Raw genomic sequence first — 26,544 nt, forward strand, 5'->3', positions numbered from 1 at the left:
AAAAAAGATTACGTTGGAGAATATCAAGGGAGAATTTCAAGGAGGGTGAAGTGTGTGCACCAAGATAAGGCTCAAAACAAGTCCAGATTTGTTCCTCAATTCCCTTAAGATATGTTGGCCAAAATTAAGGAATTAAAATCTGCAGTATTAATGTGAAAATCAAGAGAAAATCAAGGGGAGGACATTATGGATAAAGCCATGGAGAGATTTAAGGGAGAAAAGGTCCAAAATGCGTCCAGATACATTGTCTAGGTTCATGCCTAGATATTTGGCCGAAATTTATGAATAAAATCATAAATAATCCTTAAAAATTCGGCAACAATATATTAGGGATTTATTTTGGAGCTTTTTGATTGGATGGATGACACAACAGAGCTGACGTGGCGCTACGTGATTGGTAGAAGCTGTGTGGCATTATTGGATAATTTCTTAGGAAAATAAAAGAAGATTCATGAAGTTTGGCCGTCCCTATATAAACCCCCCTATGCTTGACGTTTTAACACACCACTTCTCCCACAATTCTAAACACCAAAAATTCTCTCCATTCTCTAGTCTTCAGAAGCTCTACGTCTCAACCAAGGAGGAAAAGAAGTCATGCAATACATCAAGATCCTAGCCGCCATCCACCCTTGTGTTGTCCCTAGAAGATTGCTTGCTTTCAAGGATCTTCAAGTTCTTCGTCTCAAGGCTTGTCATCCATCTTTTACAGTGTATTTCATACTTTCTTCTATTTTCCTTTGTTTGATTCGTAGAGTTATGAATTCTAGTTAAAATGGCGTTAAGGGCAAAGTTTAAAGCCTATTTATATGTTTTGAAATAAAGTTGTGATTTCTATATGTTGATTTATATGTTGCTTATGTGAGATTGCTTGATTGATTTTGGATTATAGAAAACTTTTATATGTATGTGTTCTTTGGTGGCCAACTTAGGATATATGCATGTAATTGGAACTAGATTTAGTAGTGAAGGCTTTGGATAAAAGTCGAAATCAATTGAAGAGGATTGCAAATAGGTGAACTTTTTCATACTAGGTTGTGCACTTTGGTTGACATCCATTCTTTGTTCTTCATGCTTTGAATGTGTTCTTAATTAGCTAGCTTTCTAGACTATGATTGCATGTTCAATAGGATTAATTTAGGTGCTTTCATTTAGATTAATTATTGAAAGAAAGTAAAAAATGAGAAATCGTTTGCTTTTTAACATTTCACATGGTCAACTTCTTTCTCATGACATAGATAATCAACTATAGGAATTGTAATTGGATTTCATTCATATGGGTGTGGTTTTGATCTTTGTTCCTTGCGTTCCACCATTGTATATATGTATTTTACATTTTTATTTTTGTTTCTTTTAATTTTTTATTTAAAAATCCTAAAACCCCCTTTTTACATTAACTTGTATATATTTCTATTCTTTGTTTTATTTTTGTAAATAATACTTTATACTTTTATTAATTATTTGTTCGTTTTTGCAATTACAAGTGTACTCTCAATCCCCGGCTATACTGACAACTACATTTTGCAGGGTTAAATTGCACGCTTGCTTTTAAGCGTTATCATTTTCGTAAGGAAATAGGCCGCATGGGTCAAGAACAGTACCGCAAGGGGAAAAAAAACGGCTTGCTAATAGTAAATATTGAGCTAAAAGTGTAGCTGGTGATAATTTGCTATAAAACTTAATAGCGACACCAATCACTCATACAATTACGAGTCGGTCAATCGCCAATCAGAAGTATGTCAATCGCCAATCAATAGTGATCACACACATGAAGCAATACCTATTGCATGAATAGCCATAATCATTTACAACATATCAATAATTATTGTCATGATGCAAAGATAGACCAGTTTGAAAAGTTAACTTTCTGTTCATTTTTTTGTATGTCGTATGCTATAATACAGCGTTTTATATATTTAAAGATTATCTCTTTTTTTTTTTTTTAAATAGAACCAATAGGCAAAAATATAGTCATCAGAAGCCAGAATAGGCCGTTACATACCCTTCCGCGACCATATAGACAGACAAGAAGACAGTGGTAGTACTCACAGTGGTAAATAGAAAATAGACCTATTCATTGTACAATCAAGTACGTAAACAAAGCGGAATCCCCCTTTGGTACTACACCGGAGGAGCCAGAAGGCCCGGTCCTCCCAACCTAACTCATAAAACAGTAAATCTAGTCGTCTAGAGACCTCAATTGGTGTACAACTAGAGACACTGAGAATTAAATCAACAAAGACCAAACCAAATGCTAAAAACTAGGTAGGAAAAAACCCACTAGATGCCTCAAAAAAGGCCTAAATGAACTAGAAAATAATAAAAGCTAACTAACGGTCCATTTGGCCCAAAGAAGAGCAGAACCCTAAGCCCAACTAGCTGACTCAGCCCTGTTGACACTACAACAGAAAGTCTTTTTAGCGACCAATTATTTTACGAGGAATTTATTTTCCTCAGTAAATGTCACTTTTTACGAGGAATATTTCGATTCCTCACTAAATGTCATTACGTTTTTTGCGAGAAACATATTTTCCTCACTGTACACCACTTTCTACGACGAATGTTTTGGTTCATCACTAAAGGTGACCATAGTTTGGTCTCCTAAATCATCATGTTATTAGCGAGGAAATATGAGACTCAGGTGAGGAATTTTTTCATCGCGAAAACGACTTTCAACAAGGAAATAATGATTTCGTTGTTATTAGTTTGGCGGAAAATTATGTAAAACCCGCCAAATTCAAAGGCGACAAAACTATGGTTTCCTCGCTAAAAGTTTGAATTTTACGAGGAACTATTTCCTCGTCAAAAGAAGCAATTGGCGAGGAAATAACGATTTCGTCGTTATTTGTTTGGTGAAAAATTATGTAAGACCATATTCAATGGCGACAAAAATATGGTTTTCTCGCTAAAAGTCCGTGTTTTACGAGGAACTATTTTCTCGTCAAAAGAAACAATTAGCTAGGAAATAACGATTTTGTCGCTATTAGTTCGGCGGAAAATTTTGTACAACCCGCCAAATTCAATAGCAACAAAAGTATGGTTTCGTCGCTAAAAGTCCGTGTTTTATGAGGAACTATTTCCTCGTCAAAAGAAGCAATTAGGGAGGAAATGATGATTTCGTCGTTATTAGTTTGGGGGAAAATTATGTAAAACCCGCCAAATTCAATGGCGACAAAAGTATGGTTTCGTCGCTAAAAGTCCGTGTTTTACGATGAACTATTTCCTCGCCAAAATAAAGTGAGGAAATAATGATCTCGTCGTTATTTGTTTGGCGAAAAATTATGTAAAACCCGCCAAACTCAATGGCACAAAAGTTTGGTTCCTCTCTAAAAGTCCGTGTTTTACGAGGAACTATTTCCTCGTCAAAAGAAGCAATTAGTGAGGAAATAACGATTTCATCATTATTAGTTTGGCGAAAAATTATGTAAAACCCGTCAAATTCAATGGTGACAAAAGTATGATTTCCTCGCTAAAAGTCTGTGTTATACAAAGTGCTTTGCATTAGGCCTCATCAACGAGTCAGGCCAGGCCTTACTACATTTTTAAATAATAACGGACCGGGGCAAGCCTGGCTTTATTGTAAATCGAAGGATCCAAGCCAGTCCATATAAAGCGGGCCTTGCGGGCTTTATTTACAAATAAATCTTTAAAGATTCTAATTTTTATTTATATATCATACACTCCAAAGAGCAACCTCTATCAATTCAAAGAAAATGAGAAAACCGACCGTTGGATGAGGTTATTACAATAAATTATGAATGTGGTAAAAAATTTAGCCAATTTCACCTTATTTTCGAATCCGATCGAATTGGTCAACCGTCGTCACTTGTATGTCTTCTTGGTTGACCGATGGCATGACGACTGCAAAACGTGTTTATTTTTTTACATCACGTCTGTAAATATTCCATCAATCGATGTGCGTGGACATAAGATAAAAATTTCAATTTTAATTATAAAAACGTTGGCCTATATCAATTTGCCTCCTAAAGTTGTATTGACTTATACATTGCATTTAAATTGTTGAGGTTCATTCTAAAGCAACCATGAAGTGGAAAATGAATTTGGAGAAACCAACCGCTGGATGGAGAGATTGTAATGTTTTATGGTGGTTGTAAAAAATCCATCCAATTTGGTTCTCGTTTCGAATTCGATCAACTATGTTAAACTTAGTTACTCTTATAAACTTATATTTATACATCATAGACTTCAAAGAGCAACCACTATCAATTAAAACAAAATGGGAAAACCAACCGTTGGATGAGATTACTACAATAAATTATAAGTGTGGTAAAAAATTTAGCCGATTTCACCATATTTTCGAATCCGATCGAATTGGACAACCGTCATCACTTGTATGTCCTCTTGGTTGACAGATGGCATGACGACCGTGAAATATGATTGCATAAGGGGTTGTACTCTAGATGCTACACACTATGCAGTTTAATTTTGAGAATCTAACCGTTCAAACTTTAGATCTTTATACATAGATTATCTATGCAAAATATTTAGATCTTCATACATAGATTGTATATGCAAAACCTTTTACAAAATAATCATTTAGTTAGCCATTATCATAACATTAGCCTTAAAACCTAACCCCTAATCCCTAAACTCTTAATCATAAACCCTAAACTCTAAACTCTAAACCCTAAACCCTAAACCCTAAACCCTAAACCCTAAACCCTAAACCCTAAACCCTAAACCTAACATTATATTTTTATATTGTTGAGGTAAGAAAAAGAATTAGAGAAGGCGGGTGTCGAAAACATAATAATAAAAAGCGGGACATTTGCAAGTTCAAGCGGCAATATTGTTGTACAAAAATGCGCCCAAAGATAAAAATGAAAAATCAGTGAAAAGAGTAACAAAACAAAAATCCCTAAAGGACAGAAGAAATGTGTCTGAGTGCTCGGCTGACGGCTGGGGTTTAGGGGCAAACTGAAAAACTAGAATTCATGGGTGATCAATAGGCTTCCTGATGGCGATCGGGGAGATCTCAATCAACCACACAAACCCATCTTCGTCAAGGGCACATGGTTGGAGTCCCGCTTCGACCTCTCCATCACCGACGGCCTCAACGCCTGGGTCTGCCATGCCTCCGAAGACACGGTTAGAGACCGAGCCGCCCAGTGGGACCAGCCGGAATCGGAGTATGTCTTATTAGCCGAGTGCTATATAGGGTTTCAGCACTCTGATTCCGTCTACGGATTCACTGACGCTGGCAATGGACACAGAAGGGTGAGTGCTCACAAATCAAATAAAAAAGATTGAGACTTTGAGATTATTTTTGGGAAAGTTTAAATTTTTTGTGGTGATTATTTGTGTGGAAGTTGTCATGGACTTTTGAGAAGGAAGGGACGAAGCTAGAATGGCGGTGGAAGTGTCAACCATCCCCTAACAGTAAGGAAACAACGGCTACAGTGTTGGATTTTCTGATGGATGCAAATGTTGGGCTAAGTGTAAGTGTTTGTATAGTCATTGTTGAGCTTATGGTATTCATTTCATAATGTTGTTCTAAGTGTGTTTTATGAATGTGATGTGGGCAGGTCGACAAATAAGACTGAATTAGAAATCAAAAACTTAAACTTTCCTTTTGAAAATTTAGAATTTGATGTCTCATCTAAGTTTTGTGAAGAATTTTTTGTTTATGAGGAAACCCATTTGGGTCTTCCACCATGTCACCCGCATGCGTGTGTATGTGTGTGTGTGCAGACTGATAGTTTCGCAAACATTGTTATAAAGGGCATAAAGTTGTGCCTATTTGACGTTACTTATGATGCATCGGGTTTAGGGGAGAAGTTAATGCTAGTATGCTACATTAGACTGAGTTTGTTAACCTCAGATATGCTGATTTATATTGCCTAGGAGCTAAATGTTTCAACAAAAGCTTAAATATAGACTCCCAATTTTCCTGGGAAGAGGTGGCAAGATCAATCATAAAGGAGATTTTTTTGTTAGTAGTTGACGACTTCTCTTCATGTAACATGATACTTTGGAGAATATCTCTCACCAGTCATGGGGATAGTGATAAGAATCAATATACTAAGTTGGCTCCTGGTGTGGCAAACTCTTAAGAAGTAACTAATTGAAGTTTCTTCTATTTGTGAAATTCTTTCATATTCGAGTCAGTGTTGTACTGCTTGTACATTTGAGAGTGCAACTGTTTTGTTTGTCTCATTCATGCTAGTGTATGTCTGTCTGTATAGGAAGAAGTTGTGAGAAAAACTCAAATCATTTGAAAGGTTGAAAGTGGAAGCTGAGAAGTGTCTAACACAGAGTGAAAAGATTGCCAATGAGAAGATGGAGTTTGAATCCGCAGTTTATGCAAAGGTGTAGCTTAAGTTTTTCATATCTATGATTTGTTCATTGATTTCTCTCTGTGTGTTTTCAAAATGTTTATTTATTATATATATATATATATATATACATATATATATATATATAGAGCTTCAAACTTCTCCTGCCATATAAAACAGCTAAAAATCACCACATCATCACGAAACTTGTTTTCCCACATGAGTCATGAAGAATGTTCTGGCAATGGTTCTGAGTCTAGTTTTTAATCAGATGATAAATAATGCTTGTAGATGAAAACCCTAATGCTGCATTTGGTGCCATGTTGAAGATATTACGTTGAGCTGTTGTCTTGTCAATTTCTTTTTTACTCTTTTATAATCATTGAAGTTAAAGACTTCTTCATGTCTACCGAGTTGGATGGATAGGATACTTAAGCACTAGGAGAAATTGTTTGGTAAATATTCCTTGGTTTTGAACTAATTACTTAACTCTTCCAAATGTGTGTCAGAATTACAATTTGATCAAACATTTAATTGGCTGGAATTATTGTTTTTTCTGGGAATCAAATACTTTGAGTAGTTTTATGCAATTTTGAGTAGTTTTCTGCAATTTTGTCTTGAAGACCTTGACTGACTTCTTCCCTTTTTCTAGTTTCTTGGGGTCTTGAATTTAAAGAAGGCTAAACTAAGAGAGCTTCGGGACAAGCTCTCAAAACAAGAAGCGGCTGGGAAACTCACACTTGTCCATCCAAATTTCAGCATGTTTCTATCTAGTAGGTCTCGAGGTCGAAAGAGGGCATTGGAGAAATAGACTCACACTTGTCCATTCCACAACAGTGCTGCCATATTTCGGTTCCACATTTTAGGTTGGAGTCTCAACTTCCACAAGGTCAGTTTACATTCCCACACCTGCATTTTGGGTTTTCGGATATTGGTGTAGTTTGGGTGATTTGGTATTTTGGTGGGTTAATTCTCAGTGACATTATCGGTTTAGGACTTGACACGCCCATTTGAACTAGAATAGGAGTAGAGAGAAAGAATTGGTTTCTTTTTTGTTTGTGATTATTTCATATTATATATCATATATTCTCAATTAAGTTGGCGTTCATTGTTTATACTTAAGCTTTTTGACTTCTATTTTGTTTAAGTTTTGACCTATGCATCCTTTGATTGTTCATGCACTCATCAGTGCCAAAGATCACTCCTTATTCTTTTCCTACCAAATTACACAGCACAATATTGTTTTACCTCGATCAATTCACACTGATTGAAGGAACAAGAATCACATACTAGGATGATTTATTACTTGTAGATAAAGGGAGCTTGCACTAGAAGGAGATCATTATTTGACAACAGGGGAGCTTGTGAGTCTCAGTGAGCAGCAGCTTGTGGACTGTGATCTGAGGTTTGCTCATAATTTACAATCTTATATATGTTTATCCTTAAAAGTATTGAACTTTTTATCCGCGAAACCTAAAGGCTAAAGCTTTAACTAATTTCTTAACTGAGTTTAAGGCTTTAATCCTAGCTAATTCGGCAGTGGTAGAATCTGAATCTCCGTCGTGTATATATTAGTATGTTGTTGATGGAATATTAAGTAGATCTACGATGTATCTTTACTTCAAGATATTGAACTTTTCCAGATGGTTGAGTGAGTGTACATTTTGACATTACATATTTTAAGTTGGTTGGAATTACTTACTTTTTTGAAGTTTTTATCTGCACTCTGCATACGAAGATCAAACAGAAAGCATAATGTTGATTGAGATGGTTTTTTTGTATATCCTTTTCCTGCTTAATTATGAGTCTCCTCGTAATCCTGTTTGTTTCGTAACCCTGTTTGTTAGGACTTAGGTGCTTCTTTTTCTTTTTCTTTTTTTTTAAATTTTTTTTATGTCTATTGGGATTTCAAGTAGGATTCACATACATTCATTTTGTAACATCTGCAAAGTTTTCAGTACTGGTGGTAGAATATGTGTTTGTTAGGCAGTTGGTTGCTTTCTTATCTCTAATGGATTCATGATGCACTATAGTTGACTTGATTGCTATGATGGCATGGCATTATCTTATGAGCCTGTACATTTTGCAGTGTGATCCAGAAGAATACGGTTCATGTGACTCAGGCTATACTGGTGGACTAAGTCAAGGCTGGTGGTTTGGAGCAAGAGAAGGACTACCCTTAAAAACAGTGGGACTGATCGCGGTACCTGCAAATTTGACAAGAGTAAAGATGTTGCTACTGTATCCAAGTTCAGCATTCTTTCCCTTGACGAAGATCAAATTGCTGTAAATTTGGTCCACAATGTACTTTTGCCATTGAAATATAGGTTTGGATCGTTTCCTTCAAGTCTGAGCATGATGAACTACCAAGAGAGTTGTGTACTATAGACCATATGTAAACCTTGTTTGCTGCAATATAAGTTTCTTTTGGTCCAAAATCCTTGCTATGTGCTTTTATTTCCTATATTATTTTGTTGAATGTTTAACTAGTCTTGAATAAGAATCCTCTTTGTGAAATAAAATAATTGATATGTATCGCCAACAGGTCCTATTGTAATAAGTAGACAACAACAACAAAAAGAATATTTCCCTACTATAGACTTTAGATCTTATACTGATGAAAAAAAGCTTTCCTCGTTGTTGAGTATCTTTAGCGAGAAAATTTTTTCTCGCTGAAGGATACATGTTACGATGAAATAAAATTTCCTCGCTGAAAACAGTTTATAACTAGGAAAAACTTCCTCGCCCAAAGCTATTTATAACAACGAAAAGATTTTCGTCCCAAAAACTGGAGTTTAATTTTTTTTATTATTTATAGTTTTTAAATTATTAATTATTTTTAGCGAGAAAATAATTAATTTAGCGACGAAATTTAGTCTGTCGAAAAATATATTTAACGACTATTTTCTAATCCTTGAACTTTTTTAACGAGAAAAAAATATGAGTTTGGGTGAGGAAAAAAATGTCGCTAAAGAATAACGAGACAAATTAATTTTATCGCGAAACGAGTTTGGCGAGGAAATTATTTTTTTGTCACTGAAGCTTTTCTTGACGAGCATTCTCCGACGAATTGAAGACAAAAAAAATTTCCTCGCAGAAAAACTACACCGACGAAATGTCAGTTTTCAGCGAGGAATAAGTTCCTCGTAAATGAGGTTTTCTGTTGTAGTGTGAGCTTCCGCCTTTCTGTGTTGAGGACGCCGCACACTGCAAGCCAGCCGCTGCCACGCCTGCACCATGTCGTCCCCGCCCACTTCAAGGACCATCGTCCACACCACACCTCCACCACCGCGAGGGCAATAAAACCCGAACGACACCAGACCTTATCCAAAAAGAAAGGATCCCTGTGCCCCTTGAGTACTTACTGCATCCTGGCGATACCACTACACTGCTGCCGTTGCCTGAAGACAAACACCAGCCCATGCCGTCCCTTGAAGCAGATCCATTACTCCCCCAACCACAGAGTGGTTTCAACCCAAGCAAAACCAGATCAGACACAAACCTCGAGCCACTGCAGATCTATGAACAAGGGAACCCTAGACTATCAACACCTGTCCGGCAGCCTCCCAGCAACGACGAGGCAAGCCCCACCTACCCAGAGTGCTGCCGGACGAGAGGATCTCAGTTGAAAACTCGACCAAGGTTGGTGTGCGTGCGGTGCCTTTAGAGAGAAGTTCTCTTTTTGATACTCTTTGCTTCTTGAATTTTTTTCCAAATTTCTTTCAGAACCCAAGTTTATATATTTAAAGATTATCAGATATGAATGATTGTGAAAATCACCGTGCCAAATCACCAACAAGGTCATGCATTCCATAAACTAACGAACTTTCCAAGGATAGAAAATATTGTGTTGTAGAATATGACATGTGAAAAAACAAATCAAAATTTAACTGTTCTCAAAGACCAAGTAACTTGCGGTCTTGCCTGTTTAATTATGTTCTTTAGGTGCAACTTTAGCTGTAAGAATTTCGAGTAAGATACCAGCGACAAAGAAAATTGCATGTATATCTAGCAGAAAGTCCTAGCTAGGAGTGTGCAAAAATTTTTAAACCGGATTCTATCTTTCGACAAAGTAGATTCCTGATGACGATAATCATTGTGTTATAGCATTCCAAACCAATTGGATAGGAGCCACCACTTGTACAAATACTTCAGTAGTCTTTCCTTGCCCACATATCCCACTTGAGTACTCATGTATGGTGAAAAGTTAGTTTTCCATTACAGAGCTAGAGATGCCTCATATAATCCAACTTTCTTTAACTAAGCTGCAGGGCACGTTGTAAGTTCTCCTTTAATTTTGTGCCACCTTGCATACGAGCCTCAAATTTCTGCTCCATTTGCACTTCAAGCAATCTACATAATTAAAAATGTAAAAATATCACATCTTCAGTGAGTGTAGAGGCTGGTTATATCAAATTTCTTGCAATTACAGTCTGTAACGTAGCCACGATCTACATTTGGGGTGGGCTAATTTAAGTTTACTTATAAGATTGTTTTGTCCTCTGTCGATAATAATTCGATAGATTTTAACACTAAATTTTGAAAGAAAAATTAATGAAGAATGTTGTAAGTAAAGAAAAAAACGAGAACAAAATGTGGAATGGCAAAGAAAAAACAGATAAGATTTGCCTTTAAGAGAAGAAATTTTTTTAAAAAAAATACTAATAGGAAAAATTAATAGAAAAGTTGTAACAAAAGAAAGGTGGGGGAAAAAGGAAGGAGAAAATGGAGAAAGAGACAAAAAAAAAAAAAAACAGGAACTAAAGAGAAGGAAATTATGCAAAAAGGGATAAATATATTGGTTATTAGCAAAGAGAGGATCCCTGATTTAGAAAGAGAAAAAATTCTTGCCACTTTGCCAACTGGACCAAGGTCAAATCCGCTGTTAAAGAATCAGACTTATACTATGTAAATTATTGGAAGAATTTTGATTGGGCTGTAGTCCAACTAGCCCATAACGTGGCTACGTCCCTGATTACAGATCTGATTGGTTGTAATATAGCTTCTGGAATATAAACCTTGAAATATAAGGGGATTTTTATATGAAACTACACAACCATGGTTGGTAAATCAACAAAAATATCGATAAATAGTGCAGCAGTCTAATAAGTAATAAGCACGGTAAACAGATTCTATTCATGCACAAAACTTGTGATGGGGAAGCATAAATAGTTAAATACCAATGAAATTGTAGAACTCTTCCAAGAAAGTTTGCCAAGTGATCAGCTTCATGAGAGTTTGCCACTGGGATTCTACATTTGTTATCTGATCACCAAAATTTATTTGAGAGTCAATATAGACATCAGTCTTTGTCAGGTTAGAGAAACTTTTATGGTAGTACTAATCCCTGCTATTCACTTATTAAAAAGACAGAAGAGTGGTTAACAGGGCTTTCGAATGTGGATTCTCCATTGTTCAATGATACTTCAAGACAAAAAATAGTGACACATCAGTACCTAGCAAATGTTGTATGGAAACACGAAGAGACTTTGCTGTGATCCACAAATTGTTCTATAGTTCCTGCAAAAGAGAAATAATCAGAAGATGTTTCCTATAAGAAAATGCATGACCGAGGTCTTGACATTTTATTGAATATTTACCATTTGTTGGCACAGTGAATAGGCTATGAGACTTTTATATAAAGTCCCCTGAAATTAGTGGTTTTATGCTCCTCCTGTGCGTAACATGGTTTTAAAAGAGAACACAATACATAAATTTAAGAAAACAGTCGATACCATCAAGTTCTTAAGAAGGTGAAGTTTTCAACATTTTTTTAGAAAACGTAACGATTTAGTGTTCCAAAGATATAACACAGAAATCTGGTATACTTAGTGAACTACACATGCTACTTTATCTAGCGCACATTAACGTCAAAAGCTCCTCTATCAGATTTTACTGGGCAACAAAACACATACAGAATAAAAAGGAAGAAACACTTGGGTTTTGCCTAAAGCCTCATGAAACTGGAGTTATCAGTTTTCAGAAAAGAAAGGACTTCAAGGTGATCTGATTTGAAACAATTACTGTTAACTGGGGAATGGAAGGAATCTTTCACACAGACCTGGGCTAGCTACTTCTGTTCTTTTTTTAGTTCAATAGTAATCTAATATGACATAGGAAGCATTGACATATTCAAATGAGGGCATTGAGCAAATAAAGAAAACATATAAAGCTACCAATTAACAGCATTATTGCAGTTAAAAAAGTAGATGACTAATCAAAGAAAAAGTCAATCACTCACTTCAGTAATGTAGTTGTTATTATGAACATAATTGAAAGTGGAATGATGGTCAGGATTAAGATATTTTATGACTAGATAAATATTATGTTCGTGTTATATATATGTCAGTAAATTTTCTTATTAGACACCTAATCAACTCAGAGAGGCTCAAAAATATAGTATGAATCACACAAAAAGCAAGATTGGACTGCATATTCACCTTCACGTTGCTCAGCTCTCAACCTTGTACTTGTAGTTGGTGCCTTAACACCTGCAAACCAAACATAGATAAATGCAGAAATTAATAATCAAAAACAAAGATTGGAATCCTTCAGCATTGTAGTTGCCTATAGTGTCCCAAAAAATCTGAGAACAGGTTGGAATCCTTCAGCATTGTAAGGCTCTTTAGCTCCTCTTGTCAAATGTCACAGGACATTAATTAGAAATGGGTCAATGATGCACATACTTGCTCACCTGGAGAGGAAGACATTCCGGTTACAAGCCTTTTGGTGTCTACTCTCCAATCTGTATGTAAGGAATGTGGCCTATTTTGGGCCAGTGTGGTGCTTTCCCTGGTCTGTATCTCTTCTTTAGCAGAGGACAATTGGAGATATGCAGTTGTGTAAGTGAAAGAGACAGCTTCTCCTCTGGAATGGATGCTAGCTTTGGACAATCTTCAATTCTAAGAGATTCAAGAGAGGTGAGCGACTGAAGGGCCTTGCTGGATAGGCGCCTTAGCTTTGGGAAGTCTCCAATTCTGATTTTAATGAGAGATTTAGGGAGCAGCATCTCCATCTCCTCTGGTGGAAATAACACCAGATTTGGATCTACACCCTGGATCCACAACTCTCTCAGAGAATTGAGTCTGTGCAACTGCAACCCCCATTCACAGAGTGGCGTGCAACGTAAAGGGTTCACAATGTAAAGCTCAACTAAGTTTGGGGAAAAACCCTCTTCTAAAATGGATGACAAACCTTTACAGTAACCGATCCACAATGTCTGAAGAGAGATGTACTTGTCCATTCCTCTGGGGAAAGCTTCCAAGCTATCACAATTGTAGATATAGATGCTTGTCAGGTTGGAGACTGTTGTTGGCAACCCTCCTCTCGGGAAGGAAACCAGACTTCCACAATCCATAACAATTAACTGTTGAAGATGCATGAGGTCGCATAGGCCTTCTGGTAAGGATTTAAGATTTGCACAACTCTGTATCACAATATGTTCAAGACAAGTTTCACTGTGGAACATATCTGTTATTGACTCCAGTCGTTCACAATCCCTTATGTGAAGGTGTTTAAGCGCTCTGGGTAGTTGGCCTCTTGATGATAAGGATGTAAGAGATGGACACTCCCATACCTCCAAGTACTCAAGACAAGATGTATCCTCTTGCATCAAACAGTGCGAAGAAGAAGAGGATGAGTAACCCTCTACATTCTCCCCAACTAATAATTTCAACCTTTTGCATTCTCTTATTCCTGCTCTTCTTAGACTTGGAGGTATCTGGTACCTTGCAAAATACGTAAGAGAATCGCACCTTTCAATCCACAGATCTTTAAGAGAAGGTGGCAAACATACTTTGGGAATGGAAACCAGACTTGCACATCTATATAAGCGAAGCGCTTGAAGTGATGTCAGGTGATGCAATTGAAGAAACTTGGAGTTCCTTTCAATAAACAAACTACGAAGAGAACTCAGGTGCTGCAGTATTATATCCTCATTCTGCCATGAAGATGATGATTCCTCGCTATTAGTAATTCCCAAGCCTTGAACATTTCTTAAGCCCCTCATGCATTCAGCAGATTTTTCAATTTCAAGTCTCAACACTGACAAATTTGAAAGATACATATGCTCAAGTAACTCAAAGTCAACAGCACCTCTAAATACCACCCCATTGCAGTCATGGACTTGTAATGCACAAAGTTGTGTATAGTTTGTAATGGAAACCACCAATTGTGGACATTTAATGACAGAAAGCATTTTCAAGGAAGGAAAAACTCCAATTTGATCTTCTTCACAAGGAAACCATCCCTTCCATTGTTGCATATCCTCAAACACTAGATTCTCCAGTACTGGAAAAGACAAGGTACCCTCTCCATAAAACTCAATACCAACACTTTCCACCTGAGACATTCCTCTTATGAAGAGTTCCTTGAGAGAAGGTAATTGTCCGAGTTGTGGCAAGAATCGACAATTATTACAATTCTCTAACCTTAAAAGAACCAGAACAGAGAATAAAGGATTACATATCCATGATGGCAATTCCAAACCACCATAGCCTTTAATGGTAAGCTCTTTGAGGTTTCTGTGGGGTTTTAACATGTCAAGCACATCTGATTCCTTTTCTCCTCTGCCACTCCATTCTAGTTGCAATGCATCAAGCCCTTCCTTGCATATTAAGTCAGCCCTTCTTGCATCCTCCACATCGATGACATTTTCTAATCGTGAGAGGCACAATGTCCCACGAAGAAGATATAGGGGGCCTATCTCTTTCACACCTGACTCCCTAGCTTTGCCCACCACGAAACAGGATAACGTTTGCAGGCTAGTCAGTTGACCTAATTGTGGAGGCATTCCTTCCAAAGAAAGCATGCTAGAATTGTTGAGATGACGTAGATTAATTAAATTCCTAATGTTTGAAGGTAGTGCCTTCAATTTAGAACAATTTTCCAATATCAACGTCTGTAAGTTGTAAAGAGAGCTTATTGAATCAGGCAAACTCATTATTAAGGTGTGAGACAGATCAAGGTACCTTAGATGCTTCAGTCTGCCAATTGAATCCGGCAGTTCAGTTATTTGATATCCACTGAAAGAGAGCACCCTTAAGTACTTCATATTTGGCAATAAATCAGAAGCAACCTTACGAGTTTGATGATTCTCACGACCGCGTAAAACTGAAACTGGTAAGAAAGTCCGCAAACGTTTGGCTTTAGAGAAGGCTTCGAATTTTTTTACCCCATCAAACTTGCCAGAACTGTAACTTGAATAACGAGTCTTTGGAGAACATCTTCCATCCAGATTATCCTCCAATCTAAAACAGATATCTCCTGCAGCCCACCGTGCCAAATCACCAACAAGGTCATGCATTTCATATCTTGAATTATTTTTGCTTGACTTCTGAAACAATGATCGAGACAACAGCTCCCCAAAGTAGTCACCGCCAATATCTTCCATCTCCTTACTTCCATGTGATTGATGAAGAAAACCCTCTGCCATCCACAGCAGTATTAACTGCTTTTTCCCAAATTCATATTGCTTTGGAAGTATTGAGCAATACGCAAAGCACCTCTTCAAGTTCGAAGGAAGATAATGATAGCTCAATTTTAGTACTGTGAGAATGTTGCTCTCATTATTTGACACACTCCACAATTTATCATCCAATACTTCTTCCCAACTGCCAGCTTCTTTACAACGTAAAATGCCACCAAGAGTCTTTGCAGCCAATGGCAATCCATTGCACTTTTCAACAATCTTCTTGCAAAGAAGATTAAAATTTGGTGGTCTATTACTGTTAATATGCTGCTGAAATACTTCCAAACAATCCTCATTTGATAGGGTCTTCAAATCATAAACATGAGTTGCTCCTATCAATTTCGCAACTTTTTCTTCACGTGTAGTCACCACTATCTGACTTCCTGATGCTCCAACACGAAAGGGAGACTGGAGTTTTGTCCAAGAATCATAGTCACAAGTACTCCAAACATCATCCAGAACAATTAGAAACTTTTTTCCTGCTAATGCCTCACTCAGAAGATCTTGCACTTTACTAAACTCATCCAAATCATCAGAATCCCGGGATGTGACTAACTTGAAGATAGTTTTCGTCAGTCTCTCAAGACTGAAGCTATCAGAAACAGATACCCACACCTTTGGATTGAACAGCCCCATTTCCTTATCATTAAACACATGCCCTGCAAGTGTGGTCTTGCCAAGTCCCGGCATACCAACAATGGCCAAAACTTGGAAATTGGTTGTACAACAAGGCTCATGATCTCTCAACAACAACTCAACAATCTTTCTCTTGTCTTCATCCCTTCCAACCACAGGTCCATCCAACACATATGAACTTGGCAACCTTTGTGATGCCCGAGGATAACCTGGATCATCACTATATACTAAACCGAGCTTATCTTTTCTATCAGATATTACTTGTAATCTGTCAGCAATGTTACCCATTTCGGAGTTCATGTTATAGTTGAATTTAACTCTCGAAAAGAGGCGTTGTACCTTGCTTGTGCCAGCCCCATTTTGGTGATTGATCACCAAGAGCTGGGTGGAAAAGGTGTCCAAGAAGTCATCCATGTCGAAAGCCAAGTGTTTGAGCTCATCCAGCCACAGCTTCACCGCCTCGCTGGTGAGTTGCTTCTTCTCAGCATCCTGCAGCACAGCTCGAATTGCAGACAGAGTTGTACTCCATTTCTTGAACTTCTTTTCGACACCTTGGAAGTGACCGAAACTGAGCAAGTTCTGGGGTGTCAACCTTTCCAGCAGCACCTGAAGAAAAGCCCCGAGAAACACCTCCACCACCATTTCTGCTGTCGAAAACTTTGGATTGAGTCAAGCTCCCAAATGAAATTGTGTCCACAGCAAGAAAGAAAGTTCAAAGTCAAACTAGTTCAGTGGGGTGGAGTAGACCCGTAGCTGTCAGAATGGACCCAGATCCTTCTTCTTTTTAAATTCATCTAGGGACGCAACGACTTACGCGTCTTGGCAGCACGCCACAGTTCGTTCTTCTTTACCTCAGTGAAGACTTGGTCTTATGCAAAAGGTGGACATGGAGGCGTGAATGAACCAAACCATCTTTATGTAACCAATATGGAGATCGGGTACTGGAGGTATTGTATGCACAGCTAAAGCATCCAACCACCTCGTATTGATGCAAATTGTTTGGCTGAGTATCAAAGCTTACTATCATTCAGACTTCTGAAACTGCAAGTCCTACTCACTATGTTCTGCTTTTGCATCATACAAATAGAATCATAAGCAGGAGAAAACTCTCTTTTATAACAGCATTGTGCTCATGCATCCCTTTATTACACTACATATTAGCCGCCTTCCATGACAAAATCTTTAATTTACAACATTAGACAGCCTACAGTGAGTCAGTGTTGAATATTTTCCTCAGGTTTAGGATTAATTTGTCCTTTAGTCTTCTTAAAAATAAGTCTATGCCATTTGTGGTGCAGTACTAGTGGCTTTGGTGGAGCACTGGGGTAAATAGGTAATCAACATTCTTTGGCAATGCTCAGCTCTCTCTAGCAAGCACAGGCAACAGTTCATTATAGCTAGTGTTGAATGGGATTCCATTTAGATTTTGTTCTAATAGGTTACTGCTTGCGAACAGAGGGAAAACATGAATGTGGCATTAATCTAATCAGTTGGAACCTGCATCATTAGCTTGGAAGGCTAGGGGTTATAGTTGACGGTGATTCATCATTTTAGAGGTCCCTATTCATCATTTTATGGAAGTTGGATAAATTCCCAGGTTCAGACTTTCCAAAAAAAAACACATCCAACCCATCTTATGCAGCATGTATCTGAGAGGTCAAACAAATCCTTCAATGCCATTCAAGAAGCAACATGGCTCAAAAACACAAACCATCTGTCTGCGGTGACACAAATTAAACAGTGTCACAACAAAATACATCAAATTCATCATGGATTTAGTAAGATTGCATGTAACCGAATATGCAACAAAACTGAACTCGCCGGACTAACAAATCCAACAAGATACACTGTTTGTAGAATTATTCCATATGGTGTTGTTTGCAACCACATTGTTGTAAAATTTGATACTAAAATGCAACACAATTGAAAATACAGTTGACATCTGAGAGGATTTGTATAAATGCAGTATAGAATGAGCAGTCGTGTGGCTAAAAAGTAATGCAGGCCACTAAAATCAGCGGCAACTTATGTAATATGAGAAAAATAAAGACATAATACTTAACTTACCTGGAAAAAAAAATATTGCCCCTTAAAGTTTACAGATACTTGGGAAAACTGATATTTAGATGCAGTATAGATTGATTGGGCAGTCGTGTTGATGAAAAATAAACCAGGTGATTGTACTATATTAGCCGACAGGTTATTATTGACAAAACAGCAAAATGAATGACAAGAAAATGGGATAGACCTTAAAAATCTCTTTGATTTGAACTCCCCCAATAAAAAGTATTCATTCTCAAATCGAAAGAGAATGAATAAATTTCTTGGCTGCAACATTTTGAATGAAATTATATCCAACTCAACAGCAGCAGCTCATCTGCAGGTTCAGTGCAGCAACCAACAGGGAAAAGAATCGACTTATGTTTCTAATTTTCCCAAAAAGAACCAAAGAAGAATAAGAATATCTATCTTCACCATCAGCCATCTCTTTCTAAACCTCAAGTGGCAGGGGGAATGTTTAAATTAGAGATTAAAGCACTTGTTATTGCTGAATATACACGTATCCCAGGTTTCATTTCCTTCTCTTCCATCTCACGAAGATAGGCTAAAGCCTCAGCAGGCTTACCACACTTGCAAAGACCGTTAATAAGAGCCATAAAAGCAATTCTGTTTGGAGCACATCCTTTCTTCGCCATGTCGTTCCAAAGCACAAGAGCATCATCAATCCTTCCAGCATTACATAATCCATCTATTAAGGTTGTATATGTAATCACGTTAGGTTCTCTGGCTTCATCAAAGATCCTGGAGAGGCACGTCATGGCTTTATCCACATCATCGTTTTTACAATATCCATTTATCAGCAGATTGTAGGTTACAACTGAGGGAACAAGCCCCTTCCTGACCATTTCCTTCAGAAAGTTTTCTGCTTCTGAGACTCTTTTGGCCTTACATAGACCATTTATCATTATGTTATAGAAAACTACATCAGGACAATAGCCATCAGCACAGATGTCCTGAAACAGCTGTAAAGCTCGATCTACTTCTTGAATTTTGAGTAATCCACTAATAACCGCAGAATAGGAAACTAGACGAGGGACAAAACTTACTTCAACCATTTTATCAAGAAAATTACAAGCTTCAGCTGCCTTTCCATGTTCGCACAACTGCTTCACGAGCAAGGTGGAATGTTTTTTCCATGGTTCATGTCCGCAAACACGCATCTCCTTCACTAGGTTAAGGGCTCCTTGAACATCCTCTCTTCTACAGTGGCAACCATATATCAAGTTATGGGTAAAATGAGTTGGTTCAACTCCAGATTGCTCCATCTCTCTCAGAAGCTTATAACTTTCCTCCAATCTATTTGATTTGCACAGTTCATCAATTACATTATTGTAAATTACTACATTTGGTTTACACCCAATCTGATTCATATCTTCCAAAAGGCTTAATGCCACGGCCAACTTACCAAATTTTAGAAGGCCATCAATAACAATTTCAAATGAACGGGTGGTAGGACGTACCTTTTTCTTTACCACTGGATCAGCATCAGATTCTTTTTTCATCATTGCCTGAAGCAGTCGATAAGCTCTGTCAATGGAGTCGTTAGTAACCAGACTATTCAGCACAGAACTGCAAAGCAAAAGCATATCCTCTTCATTTAAATGTTCCTGACTTTCCTCAAGCATCTGAATCATTTCCCTTTCATCAGAACAAGCTAATATGAGCTTAGTAAGGACTCTAACATCAGAATGGATTCCCAAATCCTTCATTTCCGAATACATAGACAAGGCTTTCTCAATCTCTCTATTCTTACAGAGCCCTCCAATCAGTACATCATAAATAGAAACGTCAACAGAGAAACCTGACTTCCGCATTTTATCAAACAGTTGGAGGGCCTTATCCACTCTGGACTCCCTCACAAACCCATGAATCAAAACACGAAATGTCTTGTCATTCAAGCCAAGATTGCGACGTTCCATTCTTTCAATCAAATCAAAAGCCTTGTCCACCTCACCCGACTTGCTCAAATGCAACACCAAGATAGACACGGCATGTGCATCCACCCACCTCTTCTCATGCATCTCATTGTAAACATTCAAAGCCTTTTCGAACTTCCCTGCATTGCAATAAACCTTCAACCCCGCAGTCAGTGTGTACCTATCGAATTCCAAACCAGAATCCCCCATTTCTTTCATTCGCTTCTCAAGCAACTCAATCGAACCAGACTTGGATATAGCCTCCAACAAACAGTTATAGCTATAGCTATTTGGAACACAAAGACCCTTTGTACAAACTTGATCAAACAAAATGTTGGCTTCTTCAACCAACTGCACACTCCCTAAGCATCTTAGAAAGAAACCCAAAGCTCCAGGGGTCATATAACAATTGGAATCCACAACTTCCATGGCCAGGGCTCTCATTGGGGCATTTTGTCGAGCACGTGATAGGTGTGAAGCCATGGCATTGTAGGTATAGCAATTGTGCTTGTACCCACATTGGTTTGATGCCCAGGTGAAGAACAATTGAGCTAGCTTCCAGCTCTTGAGCCCATTCAGCACGCATTCGACTGCTTTTGGGGTGATTCTTGAAGCAAAATGCTTCAAATCTGGGTTGTCTGGGGAGAAAGGTTGCTTGGTGAAGATGGAAATGAGACCATCGGCGACGTGACCCACGTCTGGATTAGGAAGAAAAGGGTCAGAGTGGGTTTTGGTGCAAATGGGTCTGGGTGAATTCGATGAGGGAGTGTGGATGTTGGTGAAGATGAGGGAAAAGAACGCAGTTGGGTTGATGGGGTTTATTGATTTCCAGAGGTTTTGATGAGTCTTGGAGATTCTTGGCAATGCCATTTTGAAAAGGATTATGATATCAACTGCCTCATCATTATGTTGTCAAGTTTTCTGTCAATAGATTGCTGCTCAATTGCTGCAAATGCATATCTAGTGATCTAGGATTGCATGAGTTGCACATTACCAGGCTGAAATCTCTTTTTCTTTTTTTTCTTTTGGTAAAAAAAAGTTTAGGGTACCAAGAAGGATTTACAAACGAACTTTATGGATTGCCCATGTTGGCAGCAGGACTGACTGTTACGAACTATGTACATATCGCTTGTATTACATGTCACAAAGCATAATTAACATTTCTTGGTGGGCTCATAATACATGTCACGACGTGCGCCACATAGAGCTACCTTGCTATAGTGAAGATCCGCTAATATCTCACTTAGAGGCCACCCTATTAAGTTGACGTAGTCTCACAATATAGGAGGCCGATCACTATACATCTTATATCCACACTATCTGTTACTCTGGGCCGACCACAGTCGTGCAAACCAATAACCGATCAATCTACTCTGGACACTCACAAAACTGGTCTCTCAGATGATCTTGAGACTCAATCTCTCCATGTTCATAAGGTTCACGAAATAATTTATTAGAGTTTTTTTTTTTTTTTGAATTGAGGTTAGATCATGTGCATCATTCAAAATATTCCCGTAAATCTGTAAATAATGCTACCTAGGTCTCACATTCCCCTCCAAACTTATTCAGTGCAATTGTTATAGTTCTATAACCACTCTTGCTCTTAAACTTTGTCTTCCATGGTTCATATGTTTCTTTTGATCTCTTATTTTTTTATGAGAAATTACTTTCAAATTGTTCATTAGATCCGGATTAACAATTTACCATATAAGAATCTACGACGATGCAATAAGTATGAGATTCTTAAAACAATTTTTCTCACTTTTATTTAATTTTATGATTTAGATGTTTACAACTCATTTAACATATTTTCATGACGCAATTACTCAAATAAAAAAATGTAAGTTCTTGATTCATGACCCATCTAATCATATTAGAACATGTACAAAGGTATGAAATAATTTAATATTATTAGTATAAGTAACGAATTTAAGGAAAGCCACCTTACCAAAATGTGTTAAAGGAAAAGCACATTATGTGCCTTCGTCAAAGAAATTGACGGAGAAGGAATCAAGGAATTGCAATCACATCACAATCAGCATTTACTATCATTATTGTAATTGATGTTTCCATTGTAATTCTATCCCTATATAAAGGAGTTATGAAATGAAATGAGTAGACTAATTCTAATTCCATTTTACCTTTACACGTTATCAGCATGCTCAAAGTAAATAGCCAAGAGAAAAAAAAGCCCTAACTTCGAAGAAAAAAAACCCAAAACCCTAGAGAATTTTTTTTTCTTCTGCCGCCACCCTAAAAAAAAAAAAACTAAATCCCTAGCGCCTGCAACGCTCCTGCCCTGCGTTTTGCAGCCTCCCACAACCGGCTAGCCCCACAGCCTCGCAGCCCAGCCTCACCTCTGCCTACCTCGTGCCCGCGCACAGCAGCCTCCCTCGCACACCCTACTAGATCAAATCAATGAACGAACCAAATTTGTCAAACATGAACCGTTCATGTTCATAACCGATAAATCATGATTATGAATGTCTTAACGATTTTCAATCTGGTTGAAAAATTGCATAAATGATCTACATGTAAATATCTAAACATCTAACAGTTGATTTCCGAAAATGTGATCGAAAAGTGGGTCTAACACAAAAGTCCTCAACTAATCCTCATTTTAGTAGTCCTTATTAGAAGGGCTCCTTTATGGTTAGTTTGGCTATTCCTTAAAATCTTGCATGAGATTGTTCTGTAAATACCTGTTAACCTATTTGCGTTTTGGTGAGTATAAATATTGAAGACATTCTATTAAGAAGAAACTTTTAATTGCATGGAATGAATGAGAGGACTTTAGTTTATGCTCTTATCGGTGCAATTTGGTTAATAGTAGCTAAGGATTAGACAAAAGAAATTAGAATCCAATTTCGACATAATTTACTACACCAGATCCTTGATTTTGTATGAATTCTTATCAATTGTTTCGTTATGGTGATTTTCAGGCTTTTGATAAAGCAATTGCAGAGTTAGATACATTGGGCGAGGAGCCATACGAGGATAGCTCTTTGATTATGTAACTGCTCCGTGATGATCTCACTTTCTGGACAGTAGAAAATAAGAGTTCTATGTGTTTGATATGCTTCAATTCATCTCCAAACAAGAGTAACCCAAATAGGAAAACATCTCCTACAATTATACAGAAAACATAATCTACATCTACAAGGAAAGCAAATATTTACAGAATATTCTACACTCCCCCTCAAGTTGGTGCAAAGATGTCAAACATGCCCAACTTGTCAATCGAGTTGTCAAACACTTTCCTTGACAGTCCTTTCGTAAGAACATCTGCTAATTGATCTTCTGTATACACAAAAGGGAAACAAATGATCTTCCTGTCTAGGTTTTCCTTAATGAAATGTCGATCCACTTCCACATGCTTAGTCTGGTCATGCTGAACAGGATTATGAGCGATTTCAATAGCAGACTTACTATCACAATGCAAATCCATAGGCTTCTTGAGCTTAAAACCCAAATCTTTCAACACATTACGAATCCACAACATCTCACAGACTCCATGTGCCATACCTCGAAACTCAGCTTCAGCGCTTGACCTAGCAACCACCTTCTGTTTCTTGCTGCGCCAAGTCACAAGGTTTCCTCCAACAAATGTAAAATACCCAGATGTGGACCGTCTATCCATCTTATCACCAGCCCAGTCTGCATCTGTGTACCCCACAACCTCTAAATCATCCTTTTTTTCAAACAACAAACCCCTTCCAGGTGCCATTTTAAGATATCTCAAAATACGATACACTGCATCCATATGCTCTTCACTAGGACAATGCATAAATTGACTAACCACACTCACAGCATAAGCAATATCAGACCTAGTATGAGAAAGATAAATAAGCCTCCCTACTAGACGTTAGTACCTTCCTTTATTAGTTGGAACCTGATCCGGATAGATGGCGAGGTTGTGGTTCATCTCGATCGGTGTCGCAATAGGGTTGCAGTCAAGCATTCCGGTCTCAGCTAACAAGTCAAGTACATACTTTCGTTGGGACAAAGAAATCTCCTTCTTAGACCTTGCAACTTCAATTCCAAGAAAGTACTTCAATTGCCCAAGGTCTTTCATCTAAAATTCCTTAGAAAGATACTTTTGTAGACCCTCCATCTCTTTAAGATCATCCCCTGTGACAATCATATCATCGACATATACTATCAGAGCAGTAATCTTACCCTGTCTACGCTTGATGAACAATGTATGATCCGAGTTGCTTTGTCTATATCCGAACATCCTCATAGACTTGGAGAATTTTCCAAACCAAGCTCTAGGAGACTGCTTTAAACCATACAGAGACTTCTTCAACTTACAAACCTTGCCAGTATTGCAAGGCATATTTTTGACCCCTGGCGGCATGTCCATATACACTTCTTCCTCCAAGTTTCCATTGAGGAAAGCATTCTTCACATCAAACTAATGTAGAAGCCAATCTTTACTTGCTGCAAGTGAAATCAAGATTCGAACAGTATTGATCTTAGCTCCAGGGGCAAATGTCTCCTCATAATCGATTCCATAGCGCTGAGTGTATCCTTTGGCAACTAGTCTGGCTTTGTACCTGTCAATGCTCCCATTAGCTTTAAGTTTTAGTGTGAACACCCACCGACATCCAACAGTCTTCTTTCCAGCAGGCATAGTCACAACATCCCAAGTCAAGTTTTTATGCAAAGCCTCTAGTTCTTCATTCATCGCTTGAGTCCACTTAGGATCCGCCAAAGCATCCTATACACTACTAGGAATAGATACAGTGGATAATTGATCAACAACAAGTGCATGTGACCCAGACAACCTATGGTTAGACATGTAATTAGCTATAGGATACTTAGCTTTGGTTTTGATGTCTGGTTCATATTATTTCTTAGGAATACCCTTGGTAACCCTCTGTGATTTCCTAGGCTCAATATTATCTACCCCAGATGATTCATTTGAAATTAAAGGTACCTGAGAAGGAACATTCGTAGCAGATTCTTCAGTTGACGATGTAGAAGGGGAAAAAAACTCTGATAGAAGAGGACACATTGAAGTGGCATTGTCACCCTCATGGCGCGTGGCAATTTTCTGGCGCGTAGTGATTTCACTTTGAGAATCACAGAAAACATGGTGTCGGCTGGCAACATTTTTGTTGTTCTCGCAGGTGATAGGCCCCGCGGCAGCAGCTTTTTCCATCCCATTGGAGGAGGTCTCCACGGCAGCACCATTCTCTATCCCATTGGGGGACCCCACGACATCATCACATTGTGTTCTATTTCCAGTTTCTGTTTCGGCATCATCACATGTTTATTTCCAGTTTTTGTTTCGGCAATGGAGGACCCCACGGCAGCACCATGACGTCGGCTTCCACTTCCATCTTCTTGTCTGTCTTCTTCGCGTCTGTCTTCACAGAAGGAGGACCCCACGGGTCCACCATGATGTCGGCCATTCTCAAGGTTTATTTAGTTTTCACCAATTAGTCCACCGTTCTCTGTTTCGTTTCTTACGACCCCAACTTTTTTTTTCAACTGGTGTTGGAGAAGAACTTCCAACCCCAAACCTTGATTCTAATTCTTCTAACTCTTCAAATGCAAATAAATCTCGAGGATTTCCTTCACAACTTCTCTCCCCCTGAAGGGAAGACTCCGAACCTTTACCTGAATAATAAGGCTTGGATTCACGAAACGCAACATCAAGAGAGACATGTATAGTGCCAGTAAGTGGATCATAACAACGATAACCCTTTTTGAATTCAGCATAACCAACAAATATACACTTACGGGCACGGGGGTCAAGCTTGCTGCGTTGAGGCTTGGGAATATGAACATAAGTTGTGCATCCAAACACTCGGGACTCCAAATTAGGCATGGAATGGATGGTCAGAAGTGTATAAAGCTTTTGATGAGGATTCTGAAACTCAATCAGCCGTGAAGGAGTACGGTTGATAAGATATGCTGCTGATTTCACTGCTTCTCCCCAATATGACCGAGGTACATTCATGCCAAACAAGGAAGCACGAACAACTTCCATCAACTGCCTATTCTTCCGTTCTGCTAAACCATTCTGTTGAGGAGTATAAGAATTGGAGGTTTGATGACGAATTCCATGTGATCGGCAAAACTCAATCATAGGGCCATTCACAAACTCTCCACCATTGTCAGACTGAAATACTCTGATGGATTGTTGATACTAAGTTGC

General features: G+C 38.1%; 2 protein-coding genes, 1 long non-coding RNA gene and 1 pseudogene across 5 annotated transcripts; 2 read left to right on the forward strand and 2 right to left on the reverse strand.

Annotated features, from left to right (window-relative positions):
* The first annotated feature begins 652 nt into the window (after nt 1–652).
* LOC121052608 lies at nt 653–1,918 on the forward strand. Its single transcript, XR_005809620.1, has 2 exons — nt 653–710; nt 1,525–1,918. It is a non-coding gene; the product is annotated as an uncharacterized LOC121052608 (long non-coding RNA).
* A 2,902-nt stretch (nt 1,919–4,820) lies between these two features.
* LOC112199121 lies at nt 4,821–7,104 on the forward strand (annotated as a pseudogene).
* A 3,061-nt stretch (nt 7,105–10,165) lies between these two features.
* On the reverse strand, nt 10,166–17,955 carry LOC112201131 (putative disease resistance RPP13-like protein 1). 3 transcript variants are annotated; one of them, XR_002936603.2, is made up of 5 exons: nt 12,980–17,955; nt 12,734–12,784; nt 11,750–11,813; nt 11,474–11,558; nt 10,166–10,646 (listed from the first exon to the last, which is right to left on the reverse strand). XR_002936603.2 is itself a non-coding variant. In XM_024342144.2 (2 exons), exon 1 carries the CDS (start codon nt 17,038–17,040, stop codon nt 13,027–13,029), a length of 4,014 nt encoding a protein of 1,337 aa, XP_024197912.1. In that variant the 5' UTR covers nt 17,041–17,954; the 3' UTR covers nt 11,835–12,784; nt 12,988–13,026. The 3 variants fall into 3 exon arrangements, 1 of the variants encoding a protein (XP_024197912.1); XR_002936602.2 differs by having other exon boundaries at nt 10,167–10,646; nt 12,988–17,954; XM_024342144.2 differs by lacking the exons at nt 10,166–10,646; nt 11,474–11,558; nt 11,750–11,813 and having other exon boundaries at nt 11,835–12,784; nt 12,988–17,954.
* Nucleotides 17,956–18,456: 501 nt separating this feature from the next.
* Nucleotides 18,457–21,446, reverse strand: LOC112196580 (putative pentatricopeptide repeat-containing protein At5g08310, mitochondrial). The gene has a single exon (XM_024336950.2). It carries the CDS (start codon nt 21,243–21,245, stop codon nt 18,897–18,899), a length of 2,349 nt encoding a protein of 782 aa, XP_024192718.1. The 5' UTR covers nt 21,246–21,446; the 3' UTR covers nt 18,457–18,896.
* Nucleotides 21,447–26,544: the final 5,098 nt, after the last annotated feature.

This window comes from Rosa chinensis, chromosome 4, assembly GCF_002994745.2.
Source record: "Rosa chinensis cultivar Old Blush chromosome 4, RchiOBHm-V2, whole genome shotgun sequence".
Lineage (NCBI taxonomy): Eukaryota > Viridiplantae > Streptophyta > Magnoliopsida > Rosales > Rosaceae > Rosa > Rosa chinensis.